The 25,868-nt window shown below is 32.9% G+C and overlaps 1 protein-coding gene across 1 annotated transcript in view; it reads right to left on the reverse strand.

Moving 5' to 3' along the window:
- Positions 1–25,868, reverse strand: part of LOC107454041 (voltage-gated potassium channel subunit beta-2) — a 299,430-nt gene that overhangs the window by 11,359 nt on the left and 262,203 nt on the right. The window contains exons 13-15 of the mRNA XM_087163534.1: positions 21,420–21,514; positions 14,558–14,678; positions 8,383–8,471 (exon numbers count right to left, since the gene is read on the reverse strand). Of these exons, the coding sequence (XP_087019660.1) occupies positions 8,383–8,471; positions 14,558–14,678; positions 21,420–21,514 (305 nt within the window). The remainder of the gene's footprint in view (positions 1–8,382; positions 8,472–14,557; positions 14,679–21,419; positions 21,515–25,868) is intronic.

The following is a 25,868-nucleotide window of genomic DNA, read 5'->3' on the forward strand; positions in this document are numbered from 1 at the left end:
TATAACTGTCTCTTTTTTATTACAGATAGCCGCGTTTCATGTTAAGTAGTAGGCACATGCTTATTGCACAATCCACAAACAGCATAACACCAGGACTGTGGTGAACCCGGGGAAGGAGCAGCCCTTTCCGCAGGGTCTGATCAGGGAGAGCCACAGAACTGCCAACAGTAAGACAGTGAGCAATTCAGCTCGGGTGGCTTTTGCCGGGACGACCGAGTTACTGTTTTAACCCCCTGGGGACGGGTGATTCATAAAAGCATTCGTACAAAATCAGAATCAGGATGTAAATAAATAAAAAACGGTAACTTAAATGTAGGCATTGCTAATTTGACAGACTTACTTCGCTTTTACTTTAATTATTGTTTGTTTAATCATATATATAATCAGCGTTAATTCAAAGTATGTATAACTAAATTTTATTTTGAACTAAGTAATGGTGAATTAAATAAATCAAACAATTACAACCCCGCCAGCAAGTAAACTGCTAAAGAATTATTTTGATTACCAGTTTTATCTTTTTCCTTGATTGATTCGTTTTTATACTGGCACGTATTTGTGACAGTCGGCGCGAAAGGGTTAACAGAGTCATACCCATAATACACTGGTGGACAAAATTAAGAGATGGAAGACATTTTCCCAAATATCTCAAAAAATACCGAATATAAATAAATGAAATTTGGTATAGATATAGCTTATTCCATGATAATAAAGTATGCAAAACAAGAATGAAAGTGCCATTCACTGGCAAGACCTATTGCCAATAAATCCAATGTAGTCTGAACTTAAGGATAAAAGATGACAATAAAAGTGAGGCTTGTACAGTGTGTGTTGCCTCTAGTACGGTGTATGGTCACCCCTGATAGACAGACAGCATGCACAACGAGTATGCATGCTGTTAATAAGGGAGTTAAGGAGGACTTGTGGAAGACCCTCCCATTCTTCCACCAGAGCAATTTTTAACTCCAGAATGGTTCTGGGGGGAGGTTGGCGCATCGCAATAGCTCTCCCAAGCATGTTCAATAGGATTCAAGTCAGAGGATTTGGCTGGCCGATCCATTCGTCGAATATCCTCGCTTTCCATGAGAGCCCTATGTGGTCGCGCATTGTCGTCCAGAAAAATGAACTCAGGGCCAACAGCGCCCCTGAAAGGACGCACATAGGGCTCTGGGACCTTCTGCCTGTACTTCTGGCATTCACGGAACCATTGTCAAACACATGGAGCGGTGTGTGGGTATCTTGCATGTGCGAATGAATGAGCGAAAATGCTTTCCATCTCTTAATTCTGTCCACCAGTGTACATTACTATTCCTATAAATAATTATTCTAACTGTTGTACATAATTTTCCTAACCTAGTAAATACTTTTTTAGCGAAGTGAAATTTATTTACTAATACTTTGCTTAGTTTTACGATTTTCGGCTCTTATATTATGCATATAGAGCAATAGTGTTCTTTCGTTGACATATAGCCAGCGCTATGTCACTCTTTCCTTGACTATGGCGATCCTTCTAAATATTCTCTTCAAAAAAACTTAGGTTTTAAATTTCATGAATTTCCAATACATGACCAAATGGATTCGATGAATTCGTTAGAGGGTCTCCGCTCTAAATGCCGAAGTTCCAGCAATTACTCGCACTCAATCTATTAAGTACTAAAACACTTAACAATAAGTTGTATATTAAATTAAGAAATACATTCTGGCATTAACCTAAATTTACTACCACTACTAAAATGTTTTATGAAATTTGGGAGCCCTGCTTTAGTTCATAATGAGGAGGCAAGTGATGCAAGTTAAGTACCTCGCTTAAACGCGTAGAAGAGCAGCATTACAAAAGAAAGTAACGCCCACTTTGTTTCAAAGGTTAACTGAAAAGTGCGAACTCCCCTGCTGATTTTGAAATTAATATAAATATGCATGGCATACGTAGTTCAAACTTTGAACCCAATCCAGAAGACAAGGAAACATTTGGATCAAGTATTAGGACTAGGACTGGGCTATAAATCGATGTATCGCGACATATCGATTTAACGCCTATATCGGCAAACCGATACAGCAACTTTCATTCCAAGCGATGCATCTGAAAACTGATTTAAGCCGTCGAGTGAAGAAGACGATATAACGATATAGCGATACACGCAAGGACTTTCTCTTACGTTCCGATGCCAACTCGCGCTGTGGAAGACGATATTGTTTCGTTATGTTGAGACGGCCTTGACTGATGAGCGGTAGAATCAGAATCACTTTTGAGACTTTATATCGTTATATCACATGTTCGTTTTTGCACCTTCGCGATTTGAAATCGTTTCTTGTAGATTATTTTCAATGGGATTAACTTCGTGATCGCCGTCGTAACCTTGTTCTGAACGCAATCTATTATTGAAAAGAATTTATAAAGAAAAGTTTCTTCATTAATTAGATAAGTTTTTTATTTATTTTCTGACAAAACTTTTTTTATATTTTTAAATGTGAAAATTATCGGAAATCTAATTTAAGGCACCCATAAGGAATTAAATTACAAAGTAAATAAATTTGTTAGGTTATTTTTTTACTTTCTTTTAATTTATTAAAAACCTTTCGTATAAAACTTCTAATAATTTAATGAGCTTCTATTACTGATTTTAAATTTATAAATCTTGAGTTGTTTTTATTTTTAGAAATAAAGTTAAAACAAAACTTATTTTTTGGACATAAGTCAATAAACTTTATTTGTTCAAAAGAATTTGAAAAGTTTGCGAATTTTATTCATTTCTTTTTTTTTATCAATTACTACTTCGTTTTATTAGAGAGTAAAATCATTATTTTTTTTTAATTTTCGTTTTATATTATTAGTTAATTAGCTAAATATATTACCGAATATCACAATTCTTTTGTTTCTATTTTTAAGAATTTAATTAAGAAACTTTGCCTTACTTTGTTTTTCGTTCGTTCATTATTTAATTTAATTTAATTATTTATATGAAATAATAATAAAAATAGTGTTTAAGAAGCATTTTTTTTCTAAAATTTATTTAGCTCTTTGTTTTAAGCATACAAATAATTTTTTAACGAACTTATTTTTTAAATTTTGTTCCTATGCTGTTAGGTAAATATATTGATAAATTTCACTTTTATTTATTTTTTTATTTTTAAACTAAGAAATCTTTTGTTATTTGCGTGATCATTTTTAGAAAATATAACAAAACTTGTGTTTACTTCTTTATTAAGAATTTGAACATTACGATCGAACTTAATAATTCTGTAATTATTTACGCATAATAGTACAAGCAAATATTGATTTGTTAAAAAAAGTTTCTTTTTTTCAAAAAAAAAAAAAATATTTTTAACACTTTGTTTTAAGTGTATAATGAATTTCTTAACAAACTTTTTTTTTAATTTTTTAAATTTTCTTTCAATAAATTCAGCTAGATATCTTTATAAAATTCCCTTTTTATTTTTAAACTGAGAAATCTTTCAGAGAACGAAAATTTTAAGAAATTATTACAATTCTTATGTTTACTTTTTAGTTTAAAATTCGAACATTTTTAATTTTAAACTTCGGCTTTTAGTCAATCTAACTTTTATTTTAATTAAAATATATTTTGAAATTTTAAAATCAGCTTTTGTTTAATAACAATATTTTTTTTTCATTAAGGGTGTTTTAAGGGTTAACTTAAATTAAGACTGCTTATACCTTATAAACGATAAAGAAGTGCAAATATTTCATTCTGTATCTACACACATTTTTTCAATAAATATTTTAAGTAAGATTTGTACATCTTTGTCAATTTATTTAATATCTTTCTTTAGCAAAACATATATATTTTCAAATTTATAAATTGATTTAAATCAATATGCGTATGAAGTCTTGAGAGAAATCTGACTTTCTGTGCCTTAAAGTAAATGAAATTCAAAAATACTATATCGCGATACATCGCTATATCGCGATGCAAAACTGACGATATATCACGATATATAATTTCTAATATCGCCCAGTCCTAATTAGGACTATTTGTCTTCGGGGAGAACTTTTTGATGGAACTAATTCGCATTTGCGTTACGCCGAGAAGAACCACGATATGGCCAACAGCAAGGTGTTCCTAATCTACGATCCTTTTACTACTGAGGATAATTTACGTCAGCACTGTGGTCAGTGCGAGCCGGAAGCTGAATTAGTATCAACCAACCACTGCTGGGATGTACGAGAACTGAACTCCGAACCTGGGTCATCTCATTGGGAGGCGAACGCTCTATCTCCTGAGCCACCGCGACTCTGGTAAAATATTAAATACTTTGTAATTTTAACCATGATGAATATTATGAAACCTTGCAATGTTTTGCATCCACTTCAGGAAATATACGCAGAAAACAGTGACTGTGATGTCGAGGCTATAATTCGCATTGAGAATTAAATAAATTAACTTTAAATGATCTACTATTAAATATTTTATGTTGATTACCATAGCCCTTTATTTATTTTCTTTCTCAAATAAGTGAGATTATCCCACAAAATTTTTTAAAAATAGAAGACTATGGTCACAGGTCGCAACTTTCCATGGTTACTATTATAGCCGCATTCCTTGGAAATGGAATTTTGAATACTCATCCGACACTATGCCTTTTGTGAACTTTCAAATAGTCTGTTTATTTGTGCTTTAACCCTTTGTACTCGAAGTCCTTTTAACAGTCAAAAAATGGACGCAACCACTATCATTTTGAAAGAGTTTTTACAAACTTGCCTCCTAATAACTGGAGACCACTGATTGAAGTGGTAACTTAGCATTAAGATGACAAAAAAATTCACAATTAGAGTGGTGGGTAATTTACGGGCGACAGTGGTGACTGACAGTCACCTCTCGACTGCAAAGTGTTAAGCTTTCCTACCTTGCTAGAGGGAACTTTCTCGGACGGCTAACGTAAATACAGGAGACAGAGAATATTTTAACCGTTTTTTGTTGCATAGAAGTTTTATGAGCTTATTGTTTATTTTGTCATGTACTGGATCTTGCCCAGTTTCTTTATAATTTTGAGAATAGGTAGGGTTCATGGAGTTAAGACAACGCCTCCTATAACTGAAAGCCTCCACACTGTTTTTTGTAGGTAGTCCGATCAGACCACTGTGAAGGATATCCACTTCCCGAACGAGCCACTTAATACAAAATCTAGTTAAAATAAGAAAGTGGTAACAAATATATGACTAAAAATTTGTTTTATTTATGAATATTATTGGCTTGCCTTATTCACTTGTCAACCACTACAGATTCAATTCTCAAATATATAAGATGAATTTCTCTCAATTACTTTTATAAAAGGTTTTGGGTTCATGCGCACAACTGGTTCACTTTTTAAGCAGTCTGCGCGGACTACTTATAAAAGACCGTGTGGAGGCTTTTTGGTGTAGGAGGTGATGGTTAAGAGGGATCGATATAAATCTTACCATTATTAGTATTAAGTGGTAAAGTAGTTATAGGAAGTGTCCTTAGTAATCCTTAATGATCCCTAACAATTTAATAATTAGCAATTTTTTGGGATTTAATAATTTTTGAGACAGTGTTGTCTTGTACATTAAAACTATTTTCAAATCCCTAGCATTTTTGTTTCTGTTTGAGAGTGTTATATCTAATTTCTTTGATTTGATTATTTAATACATTTTTGACACTTTTATCAAGAGTTTGTCTACTGTAGTTTTTCGTGTGGTTTTTCGCCTTAATTAAGTCTTTGATGTGTTGAGACAGTTTGTAGTAGTCGTTTTTGATTGTCATTTCTTCAATGGCTTCTTCAGTAGCAACTTGTATATCGTTGGTCAAAATGTTCACTTCATTATTAACACGTTTAATTCCATGGGGGTCACCTGTGACCGGCGAAGCCAAGATTATTAGAAACACATAATTCGAGTAAATTTGTATTAATTTTATTATTATTATCGTTACTAAAATGGTTGGATGAGATTGATGCAATATAGAACACACAAAAATAGTTTTATTTATATATACAGAGATGTCGACTTGCTTGGGACAGCGAATAAATATTTTCAAGTGGTAGTTTATTAATTGTGATTCTTGGTTTAATAAATTCAATTTAGCAGATTTTTATCCACCACTATTTCTAAACAATTTGTAGGTTTATATAATTCACCAGTTTTTAAGTCATGCCGAACCTTTTAAAAAACTAGCAATTTCTGTCTAATATTTGCAAATTTAGTTTGTAGTTATTTACCGTTTGGCCAGACGGGCAAGCCATGTAAAATTAGCATGGCATTCAGCGTGTTAATATCGTTGACGCTGTTACTATTATTATTTAGTGAGAGAAGATTTTCGAAAAGTGATAAGTCAGATTTTTTCCTTTGTAACAGCGTCGCTTTTCGAAAAGGTGGTGGTGGTGCATGCTCTGGATAGTGATTGCTGATTAGTTTATTCAGAGGCTCTACTGCATCTAGATAGCTTGAATTTGTGCTCAGAACGTAAAGGTTCTTTATTTAGATGGCTAGGTGTCATAGGTGGGTAAATGTGAGTCATACCATCACCTCCTGCATCAAAAAGCCTCCACACGGTCTTTTATAAGTAGTCCGCGCAGACTGCTTAAAAAGTGATCCAGTTGTGCGCATGAACCCAAAACCTTTTATAAAAGTAATTGAGAGAAATTCATCATGTATATTTGAGAATTGAATTTGTAGTGGTTGACAAGTGAATAAGGCAAACCAATAACATTCATAAATAAAACAAATTTTTAGTCATATATTTGCTACCACTTTCTTATTTTAACTAAATTTCGTATTAAATGACTCATTCGGAAAGAGGATATCCTTCAGAGTGGTCTGATCGGACTACCTTTAAAAAAACCGTGTGGAGACTTTCAGTTATAGGAGGCGTTGGTCATACACGTTCAGATCATATTCTGAGAGAAGAGAAAAGAGTTCGATTCATACGGTACTGTTCTTTTGACTGCCCAAAGTAGTACACTTTGAATTGGCGTCATCGACTGCAGTAGTTTTAAGGTTGCTTTAAGCTATTTTCAGTGAATTTAAGGATTTCAGCCCATTTATATCAAATAGTCAACAACAACAGTCCTCAATATCACCGATTTAATATCTCATCACTGCTGTTACTGAAGGTCAATTAAATTTAGGCTTTAAAACTCTTGTGAAATAGAAGGATAGATGGAACATTTCAGAGAAGGACATCACGAAGAATACACCCAAGCCTGCGGCGGTATGCGAACCCGCCACTTAAACGCTTTGCACAGCGTCTAGCGAGCGATACCACTCGGCCTGGGAGGCATTTGTGTTCCGGAAAAACTTCCATAAAATAAATATTCCTGATTAAGTTAATTTTAAGAGGTCGTTATAGAATAATAGTTAAATTGAGAAATTAACAAAAGACGTTCTGTCAATCTTTTACTACATTATACATCACCAGAAATGAAAATTTATGCATATGAATCAGAAATATGGTAGTGAAACATTTCATTTCCACCATATATTAAGAAAAAGTAAAATATCCATAAAAACGAAGATTTTTTTTGTTGACAGTTATAAAATAGTGAATATTCATGCTAATTTTCGTTAGCTCGGCCATCACCTCCCGCATCAAAAAGCCCCCACACGGTCTTTTTAAGTAGTCCGCGCAGACTATTTAAAAAGTGAACTAGTTGTGCGCATGAACCCAAAACCTTTTATGAAAGTAATTGAGAGAAATTCATCTTATAAATTTGAGAATTGAATCTGTAGTGGTTGACAAGTGAATAAGGCAAACCGATAATATTCATAAATAAAATACATTTTCAGTCATATATTGCTACCACTTTCTTATTTTAACTAGATTTTGTATTAAGTGACTCGTTCGGAAAGTGGATATCCTTCACAATGGTCTGATCGGACTACCTATTAAAAACCTTGTGGAGGCTTTCAGTTATAGGAGGCGTTGACTCGACGCGATAGGTTCACCAAAAATTATTCTAGTGGTAGTAAACTACTATTAGGCTTCCTGACTTTGCAACTGCTTCAATTCAGATAATATATGCCTGGCGGGCAACAGACTTCTATATATCCAATAAGTTTCCAAATCTTTGTGATCAAGAAAATTTAAAGATTCATCTTTAAAAATGGGATAAAATGGAATTTTATAATATAAATTTTGCTAATACTTTAAAAGTTTTGAATAGACCTTTGGAGGGACCCTCAAAATCGGCACAAACGTTCCGGACGACTCAAGTCTGTTTCTAACGTGAGAAAAATGAAGTAGTGATGAATAATATATAACTAAGAATCGTCAGAGATTCTTTAATTCCTCCCGAAAACCTACAATAAATGAAATGGTTCGACCCTTTTCAGTCTTGCTCTCAGCCCTGTCCATCACTGCTATTATCTTAATTAACATGATATTGGATTAAATCTTTCAAATATCTCACCTGCAAGGCTTGAAGTTGGTCATATAAAGCTTCCACAGACAGAGCTCCAAGAAGGACGCACTGCACCTGTTCACTTTTCAGACACCATGCTAGAAAAAAAAGTAGAAGAATCAATTAAAAAGTATAACCTCCTCAAATAATTCCAACAGAGTCAGATCAAAATACAAATTGTTGTGTCAAACCAAAATATAAATATAATTTTTTGAAGGTACCTATTTTTTTGTGGCATTTATCAGTGTACTTGACCTAACCTAATATGCGTTTGGGGATTTCAAAACCAAAATTCGTTTTGCTCGGAAAGCTACACAATTTTTTTTCTTCATTATAATATTTTGGTTTAATTTAATTTTTTTGTTTGAATGTAAAAGTTTATAAGGAACCTATAAGGTTATGCTTAAACATATACACTTGTCTTCTTCGCTGAAAATAGCATTGTAAGCGGAAAAAAACAAAACAAAACAAAATGACCTCAACGCATCGCATCATATAAAGAATATAGCTTCGTTTTGTTTTGTTTTAGAATTCGTTACTAAATTCGTTTTGTTCGGAAAGCCACTAATTTTGATTTTTCATGATGGTATTTTTGGCTTAGTTTATTTTTTTTGTTTGAATGTACAAATTTATAAGGAATGTATAAGATTATATTGAAACATATGCACTTGTCTTCTCCTTTGAAAATAGCACTGAAAACGGAAAAAAAATACGGCTTTAACGTATCGCATCCTAAAATAAATATAGTTTTTTTCCTACCATATCCAACGCAGTATAGAGGTGGCGCTATTTAGCCTTTATTGGAGTGAATTTTAAAAGAACCAGTTGAGTAATATATTACTGAGTTGCAATAAAACTGTAACTTGTTGAGAGAAAACGATTCCGGATTTGAAATCAGTGCCTACAAAATATTCAAGCTCCTCTAAAAATTTCACATCGTACTGGAACATTTTTTTTACCCAGTGTAATAAGTTCTGATCCCATAACTACACCACTGGCTACTAAAATTGCTGCACCAGGCAGGCGACACACCACGAACGTGAAATTTGCAGGACTGATAAAGCATGTTGTGGTATGCTAATGATTAGTTTATCAGCGCATTCATGCAAAGCAGGCGACGGTTGCGACACCTACAATGTGTGTAAATGAAGATATTTGACTGTAAGTTTCTCACGCAGAAATTGAATTTCAGCGTTGTTCTCGGGTAAAAAAGTTTTTGTTATGTCTCGTGTAAGAAAGAGAAATGCTTACCAGCACGTGTCTGAGTTTGTTCGAGGTCGAATTGTGGTAACGCCTCCTATAACTGAAAGCCTCCACACGGTTTTTTGTAGCTAGTCCGATCAGACCACTGTGAAGGATATCCACTCGTTGTTGGAACGTTGGAAATGTTGAAAATCTCAGTATTCGGCGCGAAGCGCCGCTAACTGATTCATCTAAACTGTGATGTCGTAATCTAGAAAGTCCTAAGTTAATCCTTGGGAGGTAAAATAGGAGTTCAGGTTCACATCTTTGCAGGGGTGGGGCGTTGTTTGAAGTATCATGGAACATCAGTTGGAAGGGGAGATCCCCTTCATGAGAGTTTGCAGAAGGCACAGCACTTCTTGGTTTTTCATTAGATCTTGTAGCTCTTTTATGAGTGTCACGAGACGGTGGGCTGTTGTAGCTGGAGTCTTGGCTCTGGTCTGAAAGTTCTTTTTACTGGGGCGGGCCTCGCACCCAGTAAAGTTAGATGTGTGGCTCTTTCCACAGTTGCAGCAGGTAGCTGGGGTATCACGGCTCTTCGTGCACTGATATGAAAAGTGCCCTTCGGCACATTTCATGCATCTGGCTTCATTGGTGCAGTTTCGTTGAGTGTGTCCATAATTCTGACATTTAAAGCACTGGGTAGGTCTTCTTCCTCCTCTGTATTTCTCTACTGCTATCGGGATCTGTTTGAGGCATTCTATATGATATATCTTTGTCTGATTGGCCAGCAGGGGAGTGACTACGAGGAAGATGGGGAGTGGCCTATAGGCTCCTCCCACTTTTCTCTTGAATTGTACGACTTTGGAAATCTCAATGTTAGATTTTCCTAGTTCAAGTGAAATTTCATCTATGCTAAAGTCTACTGGTAGTCCACGTATGAGCACTTTTTCATTCTTCACAAATGGGACTTTTTCGTCGGTGGGTGAGGTCTCCATGGCTTGGGTGGTGGGCTCTTCGAGGATCTCAGTAGAGTTCTCCGGCAGTGGAGGGGAATCGGAAGCGTTGTTGTCGGGCTTTGCTGGTTTGTCTTTGGTTTTCTTCTTCTTCCTCTTTTTGGCTGGAGGTTCGATGATTGTGTTAGTATCTGGGGCCGAAGTCCCTATACTAAGTTCTGTTTTCTGTTCCTCTGGGGAGTGTGTTATCTCGGGTTCAGTGGTGGTAGACTCGGGATCAGGGGTGATGATTTCCTTGACTGTCTCCTGTTCCTTTCTTTTCTCGAGTTCGGCATAGGCTCTTTGTAGAAGTTTAATTCTAAAACTAAGTACACCTTTGACTTTTCCACATTCACAGCTGTTGAAAACTGTCCGATGTAAGTTTTGTAGTATTAGATTATCTTCCATGTTAAAGTTGAGGTAGAAATCATTGAGGTTTATGGGTCTATTTGGTGGTATGAATCTCGCTGGAAAATTGTTGGCTTCATATGCTTCTTCTATCGAAGAGTAAGAAATAAGTTCTGTGTATTCGCCATCTGATTCAGCTGATTCTGGAGTCCTCGGGCGGCCAGGCGGAAACACCTTTCCGCAGCGAGCTGTTCGGTTATGCGGCATTGCTAAGCAGAGATAAAACACGTCTTTACTCGATCACGTCGTGAGCTGATCTCCTCTCTGGTCTGGTCTGCTGGAGGATATCCACTCACCGAACGAGTCATTTAATACAGAATATAGTTAAAATATGAAAGTGGTAGCAAATATATGACTAAAAATTTATTTTATTTATGAATATTATTGGTTTGCCTTATTCACTTGTCAACCACTACAGATTCAATTCTCAAATATATAAGATAGATTTCTCTCAATTACTTTTATAAAAGATTTTGGGTTCATGTGCACAACTGCTTCACTTTTTAAACAGTCTGCGTGGACTACTTATATGAAACCGTGTGGAGGCTTCTTGATGTAGGAGGTGATGATTGTGGCCTACCGGGATTCAGAAATCATGGGTTTTACGAAAAGTTTGAACTACGATTGAAAACAAAAATGTTTCTTTAGAAAATTTCTTTTAGCTATTTACGTTAATTTAAATTTGAGATTGTTGACAAGTTCGTTAACTTGTCAACAATCGTATCTTGTACGGATGAGTTTTTGTTGGGTACTTTTGAGAGAAAGGTCTTGAGAAGCATTTTTGGAGGAATTAAAAAAAATGGCGCGTGGCTTAGAATAACAAATCTAGAGCTTTATCACTCATATAGTGAACCTGATATAATTAACTTTATTAAACGACAAAGAATAAAAAGAGCAGGCCACGTTATCAGAATGGAGGAAGACCGTATCACAAAATGAGTTTCCACTGTCAGACCAGTTGGCACACGAAAAAGAGACAGGTCGAGTTTGAGATGGATAGATAGGCTTGAAAGCGAGACGAAAAAGAGAAAACACTGGTAGTTGAACTACTTCAATAATAGTTAATTTTCGGGAGAAATAAATCTATTTGTGTTAATAAACAATTCATGATATTATTTAATTTACGAGGAAGGAGCAATTTAATATATAAATTCTATCCGTCAAAAGAATTTGGTAGGTATGGATATTTTATTATTCCCGAAAAAAGGTTAAAAATAAAATTTATTTGTTACCAGTTTTTACTCGTTTCCGTCTTGATATATATGGACTTTTAGCCCTGTGGATAGATGGCTCGGTTCTCTGAAAAATTGGTCAAGGTAGTCACTTTGGAATCTTAACTTGCCAAACGGATGTCGCCCATTTGATGTTCCTGACGAGGAAAAATTTTGATGTTTTGAGTTATTGATGTTTAATTATTTTGGTGAGTAGTTCTTAATAATTCTCTCGAAATTATGTCTGGACGTGGCAAAGTTTGAAGCTCGCAGTTTAAAGTAAAGTACAAAAATTAAGTTTATTCAATTCAATTTTTAAAGTACTGCAAAATGAGTCTTCGACGTTGCGGACGTGGTGGAAAGACAAGCACACCTACCGGGCGTCAAAACCTCAGTGACTCTACGACGGATGAGGAATCCACAGAATTCGACAACAAAATCAAATCACGCAATATGGCTACATATCAAAATCATCCACGTGGCGGAAAATGGCAAACCGAAAAGACTTCACGAGAACCAACGGTAAATGTGGAAAGCTTGAGTCCAGGTGAACGAAAGTTATATGAAGAATGGATGGAAATGAAAAGGATGACCAACGAAGAAATTGAAACAACAGCGAAAGTGCTCCAGGATTGCTCGCAACTCAAAACTCAATTTATGTAAACTCAAGATGCAGGCCAAATTTTAGAACAGAAAAGCGAAATGACAACCGATACAGAAAATACAGCTAAAAATAATGCAGAGCCCCCTACGAAAAAGCGAAAAAGGAAGAAGAAAAAGCAAAACAAAATCAAAAATATTGAGGATACGCAAACCATGATTACAGAAAGTACCTCTTCTTCACCAATAGATGCCGCCACCTCCTTGCCACTACCAGATGCAACAGTCAACTCCTACATAGCTCCACCCATAGAGGATGCGATTGAAGACGGAGCTCTGCCCACATCTTCAGAAACCGTTCAAACAGTCACGCACATAAAAGTTCTGGCACGTGGACTTCCAGAGGGTTTCTTTACAGATAATATTTACCTTGATTTGGACAAGAAAGGCATTAAATCACAGAAAGTTATCCAGTTCAAGAGAAAAGTGGGCGAGGCCTATCGGCTCCTCCCACTTTTTCTCATAATACTCATAGAATCCGAAAATAACCGACAAATCTACTCAATCACCAGCATATGCGATGTCCCGGTGAAAATAGAAAGGTTCCGTGGAGGGAACAGTGCAACTCAATGTTTCAAATGCCAAAACTTTGGTCACACTCAAAGAAATTGCTGTTCTCCTCCCAGATGTGTTAAATGTGCCGCGGGTCACCGATCCTATTTGTGCCATAAGGACATCAACATACCTCCAAAATGCTGTAACTGTGGGGAAGCACACACTGCTAACTACACGGGATGCAGCTTCCGTCCCCCTAGGAGGGGCCATAGTGTCACTCCAGCTATAGTACCCACTTTAAAAGCAGGCAAAGCTCATAGACTGGTCTCAATTTTAAAAGAACTACAAGAACTATTAAAAGACAGAGAAGTTTTCCAACTGCTGCAAACAATCATGTCCACTTCTGAACAATGTCTCCCTCTGACTTGTTTTCACTCAACATAGAACTCTATTCTACTGAACTTATGAACTGGTAAATTCAACACTAAATTTAATACTGCTTATTGCCACGTTAGATAAGGAAACTAACTAGATAAGGAAACCACTAAGAAAATGCAAAACTTATGCTAAAACTTCATGATTTTGTTTCATTTCACATTTGTCTTACAAATCACGTAATTCTAACTCAATTCAATGCTAAAATGTCAATTGTATTTGTATATATCTTGATTCTATTCATATCTATATCACAACTTATGACTGCATCAAATTTAAACTCCATTCAATGCTAAAATTTCAATTGTACTTGTTTATATTTTAAATTAATTCACTTTTAAAACACAACTTATGATTGCATCAAATTTAATCCCATTCAATACTTCAATATCAATTGTGCTTTTTACATTCATGAAAATTTCTGATTATTTTATAAATCATGACTCATATTAAATATCAATTCATGTTTAATTTATCAAGCAAATTTGCTTGATCTTCTGTTCTGCTACCTTAATGCTGCATAATTCAAAATGTTTTTAATTCAACTTGTAAATACTTCATGATGGATGGGTTAGAAGCCGCTGCGCGGCCCAGGCACCCAATTTTGGATTAATAAAGTAAAGTAAGTAAGTAAAGTAAAGTAGATGGCTCAGAAAAAGACCTTTTGGCTTTAAAGACTAAAAACTGGAAAACACTACAGGAAAAAGGTTAGCCTGGAAAAAACTTCTTGAGAAGGCCAAGGCCCAATCTGTGTTGTCGAGGCATTGATGATTATGATTTACGTTAATTGAAACTTACCAATTGTGAGCTGTGTAATAGAACAACCCAGCTTATCTGCTATGTGATTCAGTTCTCTCATCTTGTACTGGTGCTTTGGACTGCCATCGGTATTCATGCGATCCTGAAGTGCTGAAAGACTCTGAAAGTAAAGAACTGATCAGCATGATACAATGAAAGATTTGGTTAAAAACAAAATCAAATCTATCAACCTTTAGCTTACGGCTGGTACAATATGTGGACCACATGTGATGGTACAACACGGTACACCGTAAGCAAATTGTTAAATAGTATTTAAATCTTAGTTTCGATTTGAATCCCATTTTTAATCGGCCTACGACATTGGGATACATTAAATAAATACTTTTTTTTTGTGTAAAAATTTTGTTAAAAGTATGTTAGTTGTTGTTTTGCAATACACGAAAAGCGATGCACAATTTTCAGTACAGAATTTTTAATGCTAAACGTACAAGGATTGATCAAAATAATGCAGTCACAAATTTAGAACTTCAACAATTAATTACCGCGCATCCAGCAAGCGCACGCAGTACGCGCATGCGCACAACAAATGTATTAAATTATATTCTTAGTACTTCCATGTTATTTTATATTTAATCTCGGAGAAAACGACGCATCAAACTACTCAACAACCTTACCCTTGCTATTAAATATGTTTTTAAACGTTTATTTTAGAAGTTCAATAATTTAATTACTAAGCATGGCTAAAATAGATCCATTTGAGGAAGGCAAGAAGTTTTACCTTTACAATATTCTATTTCTTTCAAATGGATACACTTCTATTCTAAACCAATGTAAACAGTCTTTCTTTTAGCAGCAAATGTTTTTAGCACATTTTACATGGCAAAACTGTTGGCACAATTTAAAAGATAACCATGCAAACCATGCAAAATTTGCATGGACCAAAATAAGCTTTGTAAGTTAAAAGCCGATATCTTTATTTAATGCCACTATATAATTAAAAATGCATTCTTATATAAGTATCCCAATCCTGCAGAATGTTTTTAAAATTGTTGGTATTAAAGCTAGAAAGAAGTTATTAACTTCCAACTCTCATTTTGGTCGGTCCAAACTTTGAGTGCGTTATTTCTAAAACCTTAATGCAACTATAGTTTTAACATGTAAAATCTGTCAAAACATCTGCTAAAATCTGCCAAAACATCTGTTTCTATTATTTTGATCCACACCCCGGTAGGTGCCCCTCAGAACGGTGGTGGCTCAGGGGATACAGCTTGCTAATGAGGTAACCCAGGTAGAGGCACCTACCACAATGCTGACATAAAATATTCTCACTGGTAGACGAATCATGGGTTAGAGTCCCCTTGCCGTTAGGCTAACCGTGGGGTGTTTTCCTCTCCTTATAACGCAAATGCAGCTTAGTTCTATCAGAAAGTCTTCTGTGACGGCATATTTCTCCCAATACTTGCTCCAGAGCCGCTATGGCTCAGGGGATGGAGCGCTCGCCTTCCAATGAGGTGAACCGGGTTCGTATCCCTGTGATGGCTGGTCGATATGAATTTGCATCCGGCTTGCACCGACCACAGTGCTGATGTGAAATATCCTCAGTGGTAGACGGATCATGGGTTAGAGTCTCCTTGCCGTTAAGCTAATCATAAAGGTTTTCGTGGTTTTCCTCTCTATGTAACGGAAATGCGGTTAGTTCCATCAAAAATCCTCCACGAAGGCAAAATTGCTCCCAATACTTGGACTAGGAGTTCCTTTGTCTTCTGGATTGTCTCCTGGAAATTTATTCCTTTTGTATAAGTAACAGTAGACTAAATAATCAATTTTACGATTTAATCACCTCCGATATTCGACCATCAACATTTGTTATTTATAAGGATTTACGTTTTGAAATAAAAGGAAATACAATATTTAACTTACTAAGGAATAGAAGAAAACCATTTTTTTAAAAATGAACATCTAAATCAATTTTTGGATTATCTTACTCGAATGTTACTTTTATTGGTATTTTGATATTTATAAAAAAATTCTAAGCCGATTCTTAGCCTCCAGGTTTCAACATGAAAGTCCTTACTTCAGATTTAATTGGTAAAATGAACTCATACAATGAATGACACTATATTTATTGTAATTTTATTAAGAAACGGAGTAAAAATTTTGTTTTTTCAAATGGTACTTTGTTATAGAAACGAATTATTTTTCCTTTTATGCAAGTTGTTTTTTTACAGCAGTTATTTTTTATGCAAGTATTACTTTTAAATTCTTATTAATATTCTTATTAATATCTCATATTAATGATATTTTAATATTCTTTTTTGATATGTCATATGTATTTTTAGAATAAAATTTTTTCCTTTTTGAAAATACTTGCTTTTTTATTAGTAACAGTAGACTAAATAATCAATTTTATGATTTAATCACATTATTATTGTACCATCAACATTTGTTATTTAAAAAGGTACATGTTTTGAAATCAAAGGAAATACAATATTTAACTTATTAAGGAATCAAAGAAAAGCAAAACTTTTTTAAATGGACATCTTAATCAATTTCTGGATTATCAAGCGCGAATGTTACCTTTATTGGTATTTTGATATTTATAAAAAAAATTCTAACCTATGTTGGTAGTCGTAAACTCAAAATTGGACCTGCTGTTTAATGACAGTAATAAAACCCCAGTAGGACACATAATTCTATCTCATCTTTTTACCCCATATGTACTCTTACAATAAAATTATATTGATTTTGAAATGATATAAGTTATTTCGGTTTATTCAGATTAACGGAAAATTTTTATGCCTAAAATGCTAAATATGACATAATGAAATAATTTTTATATTTAGACGTGAAAAAAAATGTTCTGAAGAAATTCATAACAAATTTAAAACCTTTCTCTTTCTGATATTTATTATCATGAAATCACTAAATAAGCTATGCCAAAATATATGTTATGTTTGCCAAAAAATATGACTTTTCTTTCTTGAAAACAAAATCGAAAAGATATATTTAGCTCACAGAAATGTAATCTTAGTCACAAAATTCCGAATCAATAAATTATGCGAATAGAATAATAATACTCCTTACTACGCGATATATATTTTAAGACTTCAATGCAATAAGATACTCTTTTGTGTTTAAGTTTTCTGGACAATTTGATTTAACTTCTTTTGAACGAAAAAAGACTGTTGCTTTGTGGATAACAATATACGATCCTTTTTTTCAGTTTCTGTTCGTATCAGTTATTTGATATGCAGAAAGAACATTTGTTTCTTAGAAATTCCAAGAAGAACATCGCTGTCATATCATATGCGTGGAACGCGTCTAATTCTAAGAAAAGAATCATACATTATTTCCCGTTTGCTAAACTTAAATTTTTTTTTCTCAGAAAGCTTTTTGATTAAAAATAAACGAATTTTCTCGTAGATTTCTCGGAAAATTCAATTTCGCTCGGCAAAGAGAAATCGCAAGAATTTTGTTTGAAAGCTTTTATGGTGTTCAATTTTTAAAATGAGTACCGGGAAGTAATGTATATATTTCAAATTGGGAGAATTGGGATAAAAAGATTAGTTTAACAGAAAAATATTCGCAATTTATTTTGTATTCTTTATTCTGTGAATCCGTCAACAGCTACTACCTCGTAAAAATATTTTGTTTACTTTTTCCCCCTATAAATACAGTCGTAAACATGGTAACTAAGTTATAAATTTACATCGTGGATAGTAACTTCATTAACTTTTTTGTTGATTGCTGCTTTTTTAACATCGAAGTTACATTCTTCACGGTCTATAAATAACTATACGCCACAGGCAACTAAATATGTAAAAAGAGGTGATAATTAAAAATCAAAACTTTATTAAAAATATTAAAATTAGAGCTTTCTAGCATATTTCTTTTAGTTTGCTATTGCAATGTTTTTTCTTTTTTTTTTTGATAATTGCAATGTTTTTTCTTTTTTTTGCTTTAACTCCTTGACATACGAAGACGTCATGTGTTTCTTACGTCAAAACAATATTTGACGTGTCTCAGACGTCTTCAACACAGAGATGCCAACTTGCTCCGGACAGCAAATACAATATTTTAAAGTGGTAGTTTATCAATTGTGATTCTTGGTTTAATAAATTCAATTTAGTAGATTTTTATCCACCACTATTTCTAAATAATTCGTGCGCTTATATAATTCACCACTTAGCTTAGTTTGATCATGCTAGACCAATTAAATGCAAGCAAAAATAGTCAACTATTTGCAAAATTTAGCTTGCATTTATTTACCGATTACATACCTGGATTTGCCAACTTTTCCCGAAGATTTTATTTCCATATTTAAAGTGGTAGCAATACTCTGGTTGTTCCAATTAACTTTTTGAATTAAAATGATAATTATAAATGAGTTTGACCACCACTACATATAAATAATTACAATAAATATATGAAAGTATAATAATCCTTGCGCAAGCGAATTTCAACGGGATCAAAATATAGATATATTTTTGAGTCAGATTGTTTTTCGATTATTGTTTTACAACCACTCTGAAAATCCATTCTCGGAAAGAGTGAAAGTTGACAACTTCTACGCATTTGTCGTAAAATTTTATTTCCATAATTAAAGTGGTAGTAAAATAAATGCTTTCAATATATTCCTTGCATTTATAAACTTAATTTATAATATTTTTGATCCACCACTATTTTTTAAAAAATTAAGTATATATATTAATATGCAATGTTTTGTTTTAATTCGCATTTAAATTGTAATTTAAATTTCATTGAGAGGATTAAAAGTTGGCAGGTATGCGGTTATTTAATTATTTTGGCTGGGCCGGAGCAGTGGGCAATTCCGTTGCGAGTTGTTGTTTACAGTGCAATCAAAGATCATTTCTATATCAAAGGGTTAAATATAAATAATTTAAAATGTATGTCATGATAGTTACGACGGTGCTATTAAATGAGTTTTTTACCACTGCTTACAATTTTAGTCCCTTGTGATATCTCTGTATATAGTTTCATATTCGATTATTCTTTTAAAATAATTATTGAAAATACATTTAGGTTGCTGCATATTCCTGATCCATTAAAATAATGACACAAAGTTGCTATCGTTAAAAAACCACTTATATAAACAATGAAGGAGATCTCTCAATATTAATTCTCTAATATAATCAAATCTCTTAATATTACGATTTCTATTGACGTACGGCAAACGAGTGACTAAAAATACAAAAAGTGGTGACTAATTGAATTCAAAATTTTATTAAGGAAAATTAAAACTAGATACTTTTTCTAGCATATTTTTTTTCTCATTTTACTCTTAAAAGTGTGTTTGCTTTAAATATAAGTAATTTGAAATGTTGTTGTTACTTATGCCTCTTGCTAATCAGCAAGTCTGCTTGAAATCAAGCCAAATTTTAAGGCAGAGGGTTGGTTTTTTATTTTTTTCAGTGGTGCCACTTATGGCGAAGAATACAACATCATCCCGTTTTACAGGGAGGACCTAATTATACTCCATTCATCTACAGATTGTAAATTTTGAACCTGGACCAGAGAACGATCAATCTCCGACTCAGTACCCCTTCAATACTCAGAGGTATTGAATTGTTATGAGAACATGGAGGACTTTGTGACCCCATCAGATTTAACATGCACCAGTAAACATTTAATACATAGGGATTCTTAATTCACGGCCGGCGGGATTCGAACTCCCATTCTCATGAGCACGAGCCCAATGTATTACCTACCAGGCTATCCTAGGGATGCTACAAGTGACTAAATATATAAAAAGTGGTAGAAAATGAATTCACCTTTATTTATTTATAATCTCGCTAATTATTCAAGGATGGCTAGCACTGGGACTTACATTATTAAGATTTATTTCGTATAAGCAAGATAGCTCTAGCTATAAAAATATATTAATAATTTAAATTCTTATTTTTTAATCTTAAGTCAATGCATAGTGTTTTTATTAAAGTTAAAGTGATAAGTACTAGAAAGATATATTTGCTTTTTTTTAAAAAATAAATAAATACTACCACTTTTTTATATAAGCATCATTCATATATATACCACTTTTCAGAGATGCCAACTGCTCCGGACACGCCAAAATAATTAAAAAAATGGTAAATAACTACAAAGTAAATTTTGCAAATATTTGACCATTTTTGCTTGCTTAATAAAAGGTATCGCATGATATGAGTACTACCTATCTACCTTTATGTAATGGTTATCTGAGTACCAGCCAATTAAATGGCTTCAGCCCATTCATATAAAGCGGTGAATTATAAAAGCCTACGAATTATTTAGAAATAGTGGTGGATAAAAATCTACTAAATTGAATTCATTTAACAATGAATCACAATTTAAACTTCCATTTTAAAATATTAATTTGCTGTCCGGAGCAAGTTGGCATATCTGTAGTTGCTCCGATAGGGCCATTTAGGCCTCAGATGCCCAGTTCTACAACAACGAACAAACGAACGAGCTAGTTGCTCCGGAATGCAAATAAATATATTGAAGTGGTAGTTTTTTAAAGTATAAATCTTTGTTCAATAAATTCGATTTTCGACTTTTTGTTTCTAGGAGTGAAATATCAAAGTCCGCATTTTCCGATAGCTTTAAACATGAAATCATGGAGTTAACCCGGAAGAGTTGGCATAATAATTATATGGGTGCTAAAAATTCAATATTTGGAAAGTCCAACTAACTGTTAGAAGCAATAGTTTCTTCATTGAATGCTTTGGACGACTAAACAATGTTTTGATGCTTTAGTAATTACGTAACTGAAATTTATTCTTTGTTTGTTGAGGATTTTCGAAGAAATTCAAAAATAGAGGTAAAAGCAGTTTGCAAATAGAAATATATTTATTTTCACAAGCATTCTTAATTACTAAGAAGAAATGGCATTGAAACTTACTTTCAATGATCCCCTCGATAGAAGTTGGACTCCTTCGTCAAATTTGCCCGTCAAGAGTCCGAAGGCTTGAGGAGACCACGTGATTGTACCGGTACCTGAAAAAGTTCTCATTATAGAATACTACTTCCGACTCAAATTAGTTGTTACATTTAGGTCGAAAATTTTGTCCTGAATCAGTTGCTACATTTAAGTATGTCTAGTTATAAATAACTTCCGATGCAGTTTAATAGATCAACACCAGTAAAATCACACTATTTTATAACAGTCAATGAACAGTTGACCCAATTTTTGGGTTTTGCTAATATTAATGTTCAACTCCGTAGCCTTGTAATTTCGAACCCAATCCAGAAGACAAGGGAACTCCTGGATCAAGTATTGGGGGCGAAATTTTCCTTTGTGGAGGACTGATGCAACTAACAAGCATTCACGTTACATGGAGAGGAAAACCAAGAATATCTCATACGGCTAGCCCGACGGCAAGGGGGATCCAACCCACGATCTGTTTAACAATGATATTTTACGTCAGCACTGTGGTCAGTACGAGCCGGGTGCGGATTTCGTATTGACCAGCCATCGCAGGGATTCGAACCCGGGGTATCACATTGGAAGGCGAACGTTCTATCCTCTGAGCCACTACGGCTCCAAAATCATACTATGAAGGAATTCACGATTCATTAGTTGGAAGATAGTTACATGCAATTACTGATGAGGGAGTTTTTACAAAATGGGGCGTCACGTGATCCCCGGGATTTTTGAAACTAATTTGATACAGACTCAAGGAAGAAATGTATGGTAAGTATATGTGTTTGAAATGAAAGCATATTACTGTGAAATTTCTGAAATATGTTCGAACAAAATCATAAAATCATCAGTATCCATATTCGGTACAAATGCATTCAAATGTAGCAACTAATTAGGTACAAACGGAGCATCAGAATTGTCTGTCAATTTTTAAAATTAATGTAAGGTGCCAAAGTTAATGAATTAGTGAAGCTTTATGTATCAGCAAATCATGTCAAAGTAATATTTTGTATTATGTTAACATTGCTAAAGATTACAAATAAAATAGTTAAAGGTTTGCAGTTTTACAAATAACCTCGTAAAACGGAGTACAAAATTACAGAATGATTAATTCTGTGTATTAGTGAAACAGTTTCTATGTGATTTACGTTGTTTTCAGCATGGCTTATTTCAGTAAAGAAAAGATAAATTATGCATAATTTATATACATACTATAAATATATTTTTATTGATTTATAAATTCTTATATTTATAAATTTAGAGTGCTACACTTTATCCTCTGGAGTCGGCTCATATAAGAATCATTGTAATACGTAAAAGTAATTTTTGAGTAAAAAAGATCAAGAAATTAATTGTATTGAATAAATTATTGTAATAAAGGATTGAATTAAATTTAAATGAAATATTTTGAAATTGTAGTTCACAAATTTTTTTTAAAAGCGTTCTAAGTTTGATTCCGAATGAGACAGATTTGATGTTTGTTTCTGGATTAAGCTCATTTTTTAATGGTCATCTTGTTTCTACATTGATTTTTACATTTAAATTCACAAAAAACGTTAAACTTATGTTTAATATTTAAATATTTATTTTTCTGATATGTAATTACCTAAAATCATTTATGTGAGAATTCTTTGAAAAAGTAGATTTATATTTAAATTAAAGTTAAAAAAAGTGTGCTTTTAAGATAAATCCTTTTAATATAAGCGTATGAAATTAAATTTTTTTTTTAAAACTGGAGTGAAAATAATTAAAGCTGAAATATTAAAAGAGGGAAAGATAAGAAAGATAGTATTAGAAATATTTTATTTAATTTTTATTATTTTTTATTAAAATATTAGCAATATTTTTTTATTTATTTAAATGTAATAAATATTTTAAAAGTAATTTAAAAATTATAAAAGCAGGAAATTTTCAGTTACTATTAGAAAATTAATATTATTTTCCTTTTATAATGTACAGTGAGCCGAAAAAAAAACAGATCACCCTGAATAACTTTTGTTCTAATGATTGAATCTTTACGTTCGTAAACTCAATCTTAATGTCTCGAGAGAGTGACCTCAAATATGCTAATTAATAAGTGCAGGCGATATTTAAAGCTACTAAATTAGACTTAAAAACGTACTTTCTCTGAATAAACATGACTTTTTTTGACGGATTCAGATTTATAGGGAGTCGCCTTAATCTGGGAAATATGGTCCCAATAGTTTGGTCAAGGAAACGATTCAAAGTTTGCATCCCTTAATGTTACTTTTTGTGTAATTTGCTATATCTCGAGAACTCTTTCTGCGAATTGAAAAATTTTTGCACGCAATTATAAAATTCATTTTTTCAAAGACAATTCCATGCAAAAAATAACTTTTAGTAAATATTTATTGTTTTCTTATTATTTTATTTAAAAATGGTTGAAACATTTTTGAATTGTAAGGTGTACAATTTTTTGCTTCATTTGGAAAAATATTTTTTTTTAGGCAAAAATTAAAATTTCAGCAAATTCGGTCGAATAGTTCCAGACAAATCAAATTTTAGATATCTGACTTTTTTGATTTCAATTTCTCCTATTTCATTTTTGAAATTCAATTAAGGTTACCCTCTCGAGGCATTATGAATGAGTCTTAGAACGTGCAGATGCGATCGTTAGATCAAAAGTTATTCAGGATTCATTTTTACATGATGCCCTTTTTACTTAACAAAATTTGGATTGTCTAAAATGACGAGAGAAGTTAAGAGCTTTTTTTTAGTTTTAATACCAGCAATTTTGAAGTCATTTTACAGCATTGCAATATTAGTATTATAAGGCTTTTTTAATTATAGTGGTAGAGAAAAAAAGATTCAAACTTAGATTTTACCTGGAAAACATAAACCATGCAACTTACTTTTGAAATACTAATGGATAACTTTATACTCATTTTTAGCCACTTTTTCAACACTCTGATAGTTAACATACAACTGGTTTACTTTTAACTTCGAAAATATAAGCCGGGATAATCTTTAATATACTGCTAGATAATATGATACTAATTTAGTTAGAACTTCGAAAATTTAAAACGTTAAAGCTAATTTCATTCTGATAGATAACTTACTATTGATTTAGTTTTAACTTCGGCAACATGAAATACGAAAAGTTTTAATATACTGATAGTTAACATGATACGGATTTAATTTTAATTTCGATAACTGAAAACATTAAAGCTATTTTTATTATGATAACCTACTACTGATTTAGTTTTAACTTTGAAAACATTAAACACGAAAACTTTTAATAAACTAATAGATAACATGAAACTAATTTAATTTAAACTTCGAAAGCTAAAAACACTAAAGATATTTTTATTCTGATAGATAACATACAACTGATGTAGTTTTAACATGGAAAACATTATAACTTTCAATAAACTGATAGATAACATGAAACTAATTTAATTTAAACTTCGAAAGCTAAAAACACTAAAGATATTTTTATTCCGATAGATAACATACAACTGATGTAGTTTTAACACGGAAAACATTATAACTTTCAATAAACTGATAGATAACATGAAACTAATTTAATTTAAACTTCGAAAGCTAAAAACACTAAAGATATTTTTATTCTGATAGATAACATACAACTGATGTAGTTTTAACATGGAAAACATTATAACTTTTAATAAACTGATAGATAACATGAAACTAATTTAATTTAAACTTCGAAAGCTAAAAACACTAAAGATATTTTTATTCTGATAGATAACATACAACTGATGTAGTTTGAACATGGAAAACATAATACACCATAACTTTCAATAAATTGATAGATAACATGAAACTAATTTAATTTAAACTTCGAAAGCTAAAAACGCTAAAGATATTTTTATTCCGATAGATAACATACAACTGATGTAGTTTTAACCTGAAAAACATAATACACCATAACTTTCAATAAACCGATATATAAGCTGATACTGATTTAGTCTTAAACAAAAAAAATAAAAACATTAAAACTACTTTTATTCTGATAGAAAACATACAACCGATTTAGTTTTAACTTAGAAAACATCAGACACGAAGTTTTTTAATCTATTGATAGATAACACAATACTGACTTAGCTTTAACTTCAAAAACATTTAAGGTGAAAATTACTTTTAAAAATTGGCACTTCTCAAAATTGCGGAAAAGATAAATTCCACACCCCTAAGTTAATTTTCGAAATGAAGGACAGAAAACTTTCGAGCTAATTAGATAGAGCTGCAATCGAAACGACAATCCAGTCAAACTTCTAGATTTTACTTAGGTTAACACGACAGTCATTTCCTTAACTTTGCTCAGTGTTTACAGTCGAATAAAGTTCTTCGAATTTTCCATTGGAAGTTAAAGTACTTTCTTATTTATGTAGGTCGCACACTAGCTGTCTGCTTAGAATTCCGAAACAAGGTTTAGTTTTGTGATCA

This window comes from Parasteatoda tepidariorum, chromosome 5 (genome assembly GCF_982258835.1).
Source record: "Parasteatoda tepidariorum strain Cologne lab strain chromosome 5, Ptep-v5.0, whole genome shotgun sequence".
In the NCBI taxonomy this organism is placed as follows: Eukaryota; Metazoa; Arthropoda; class Arachnida; order Araneae; family Theridiidae; genus Parasteatoda; species Parasteatoda tepidariorum.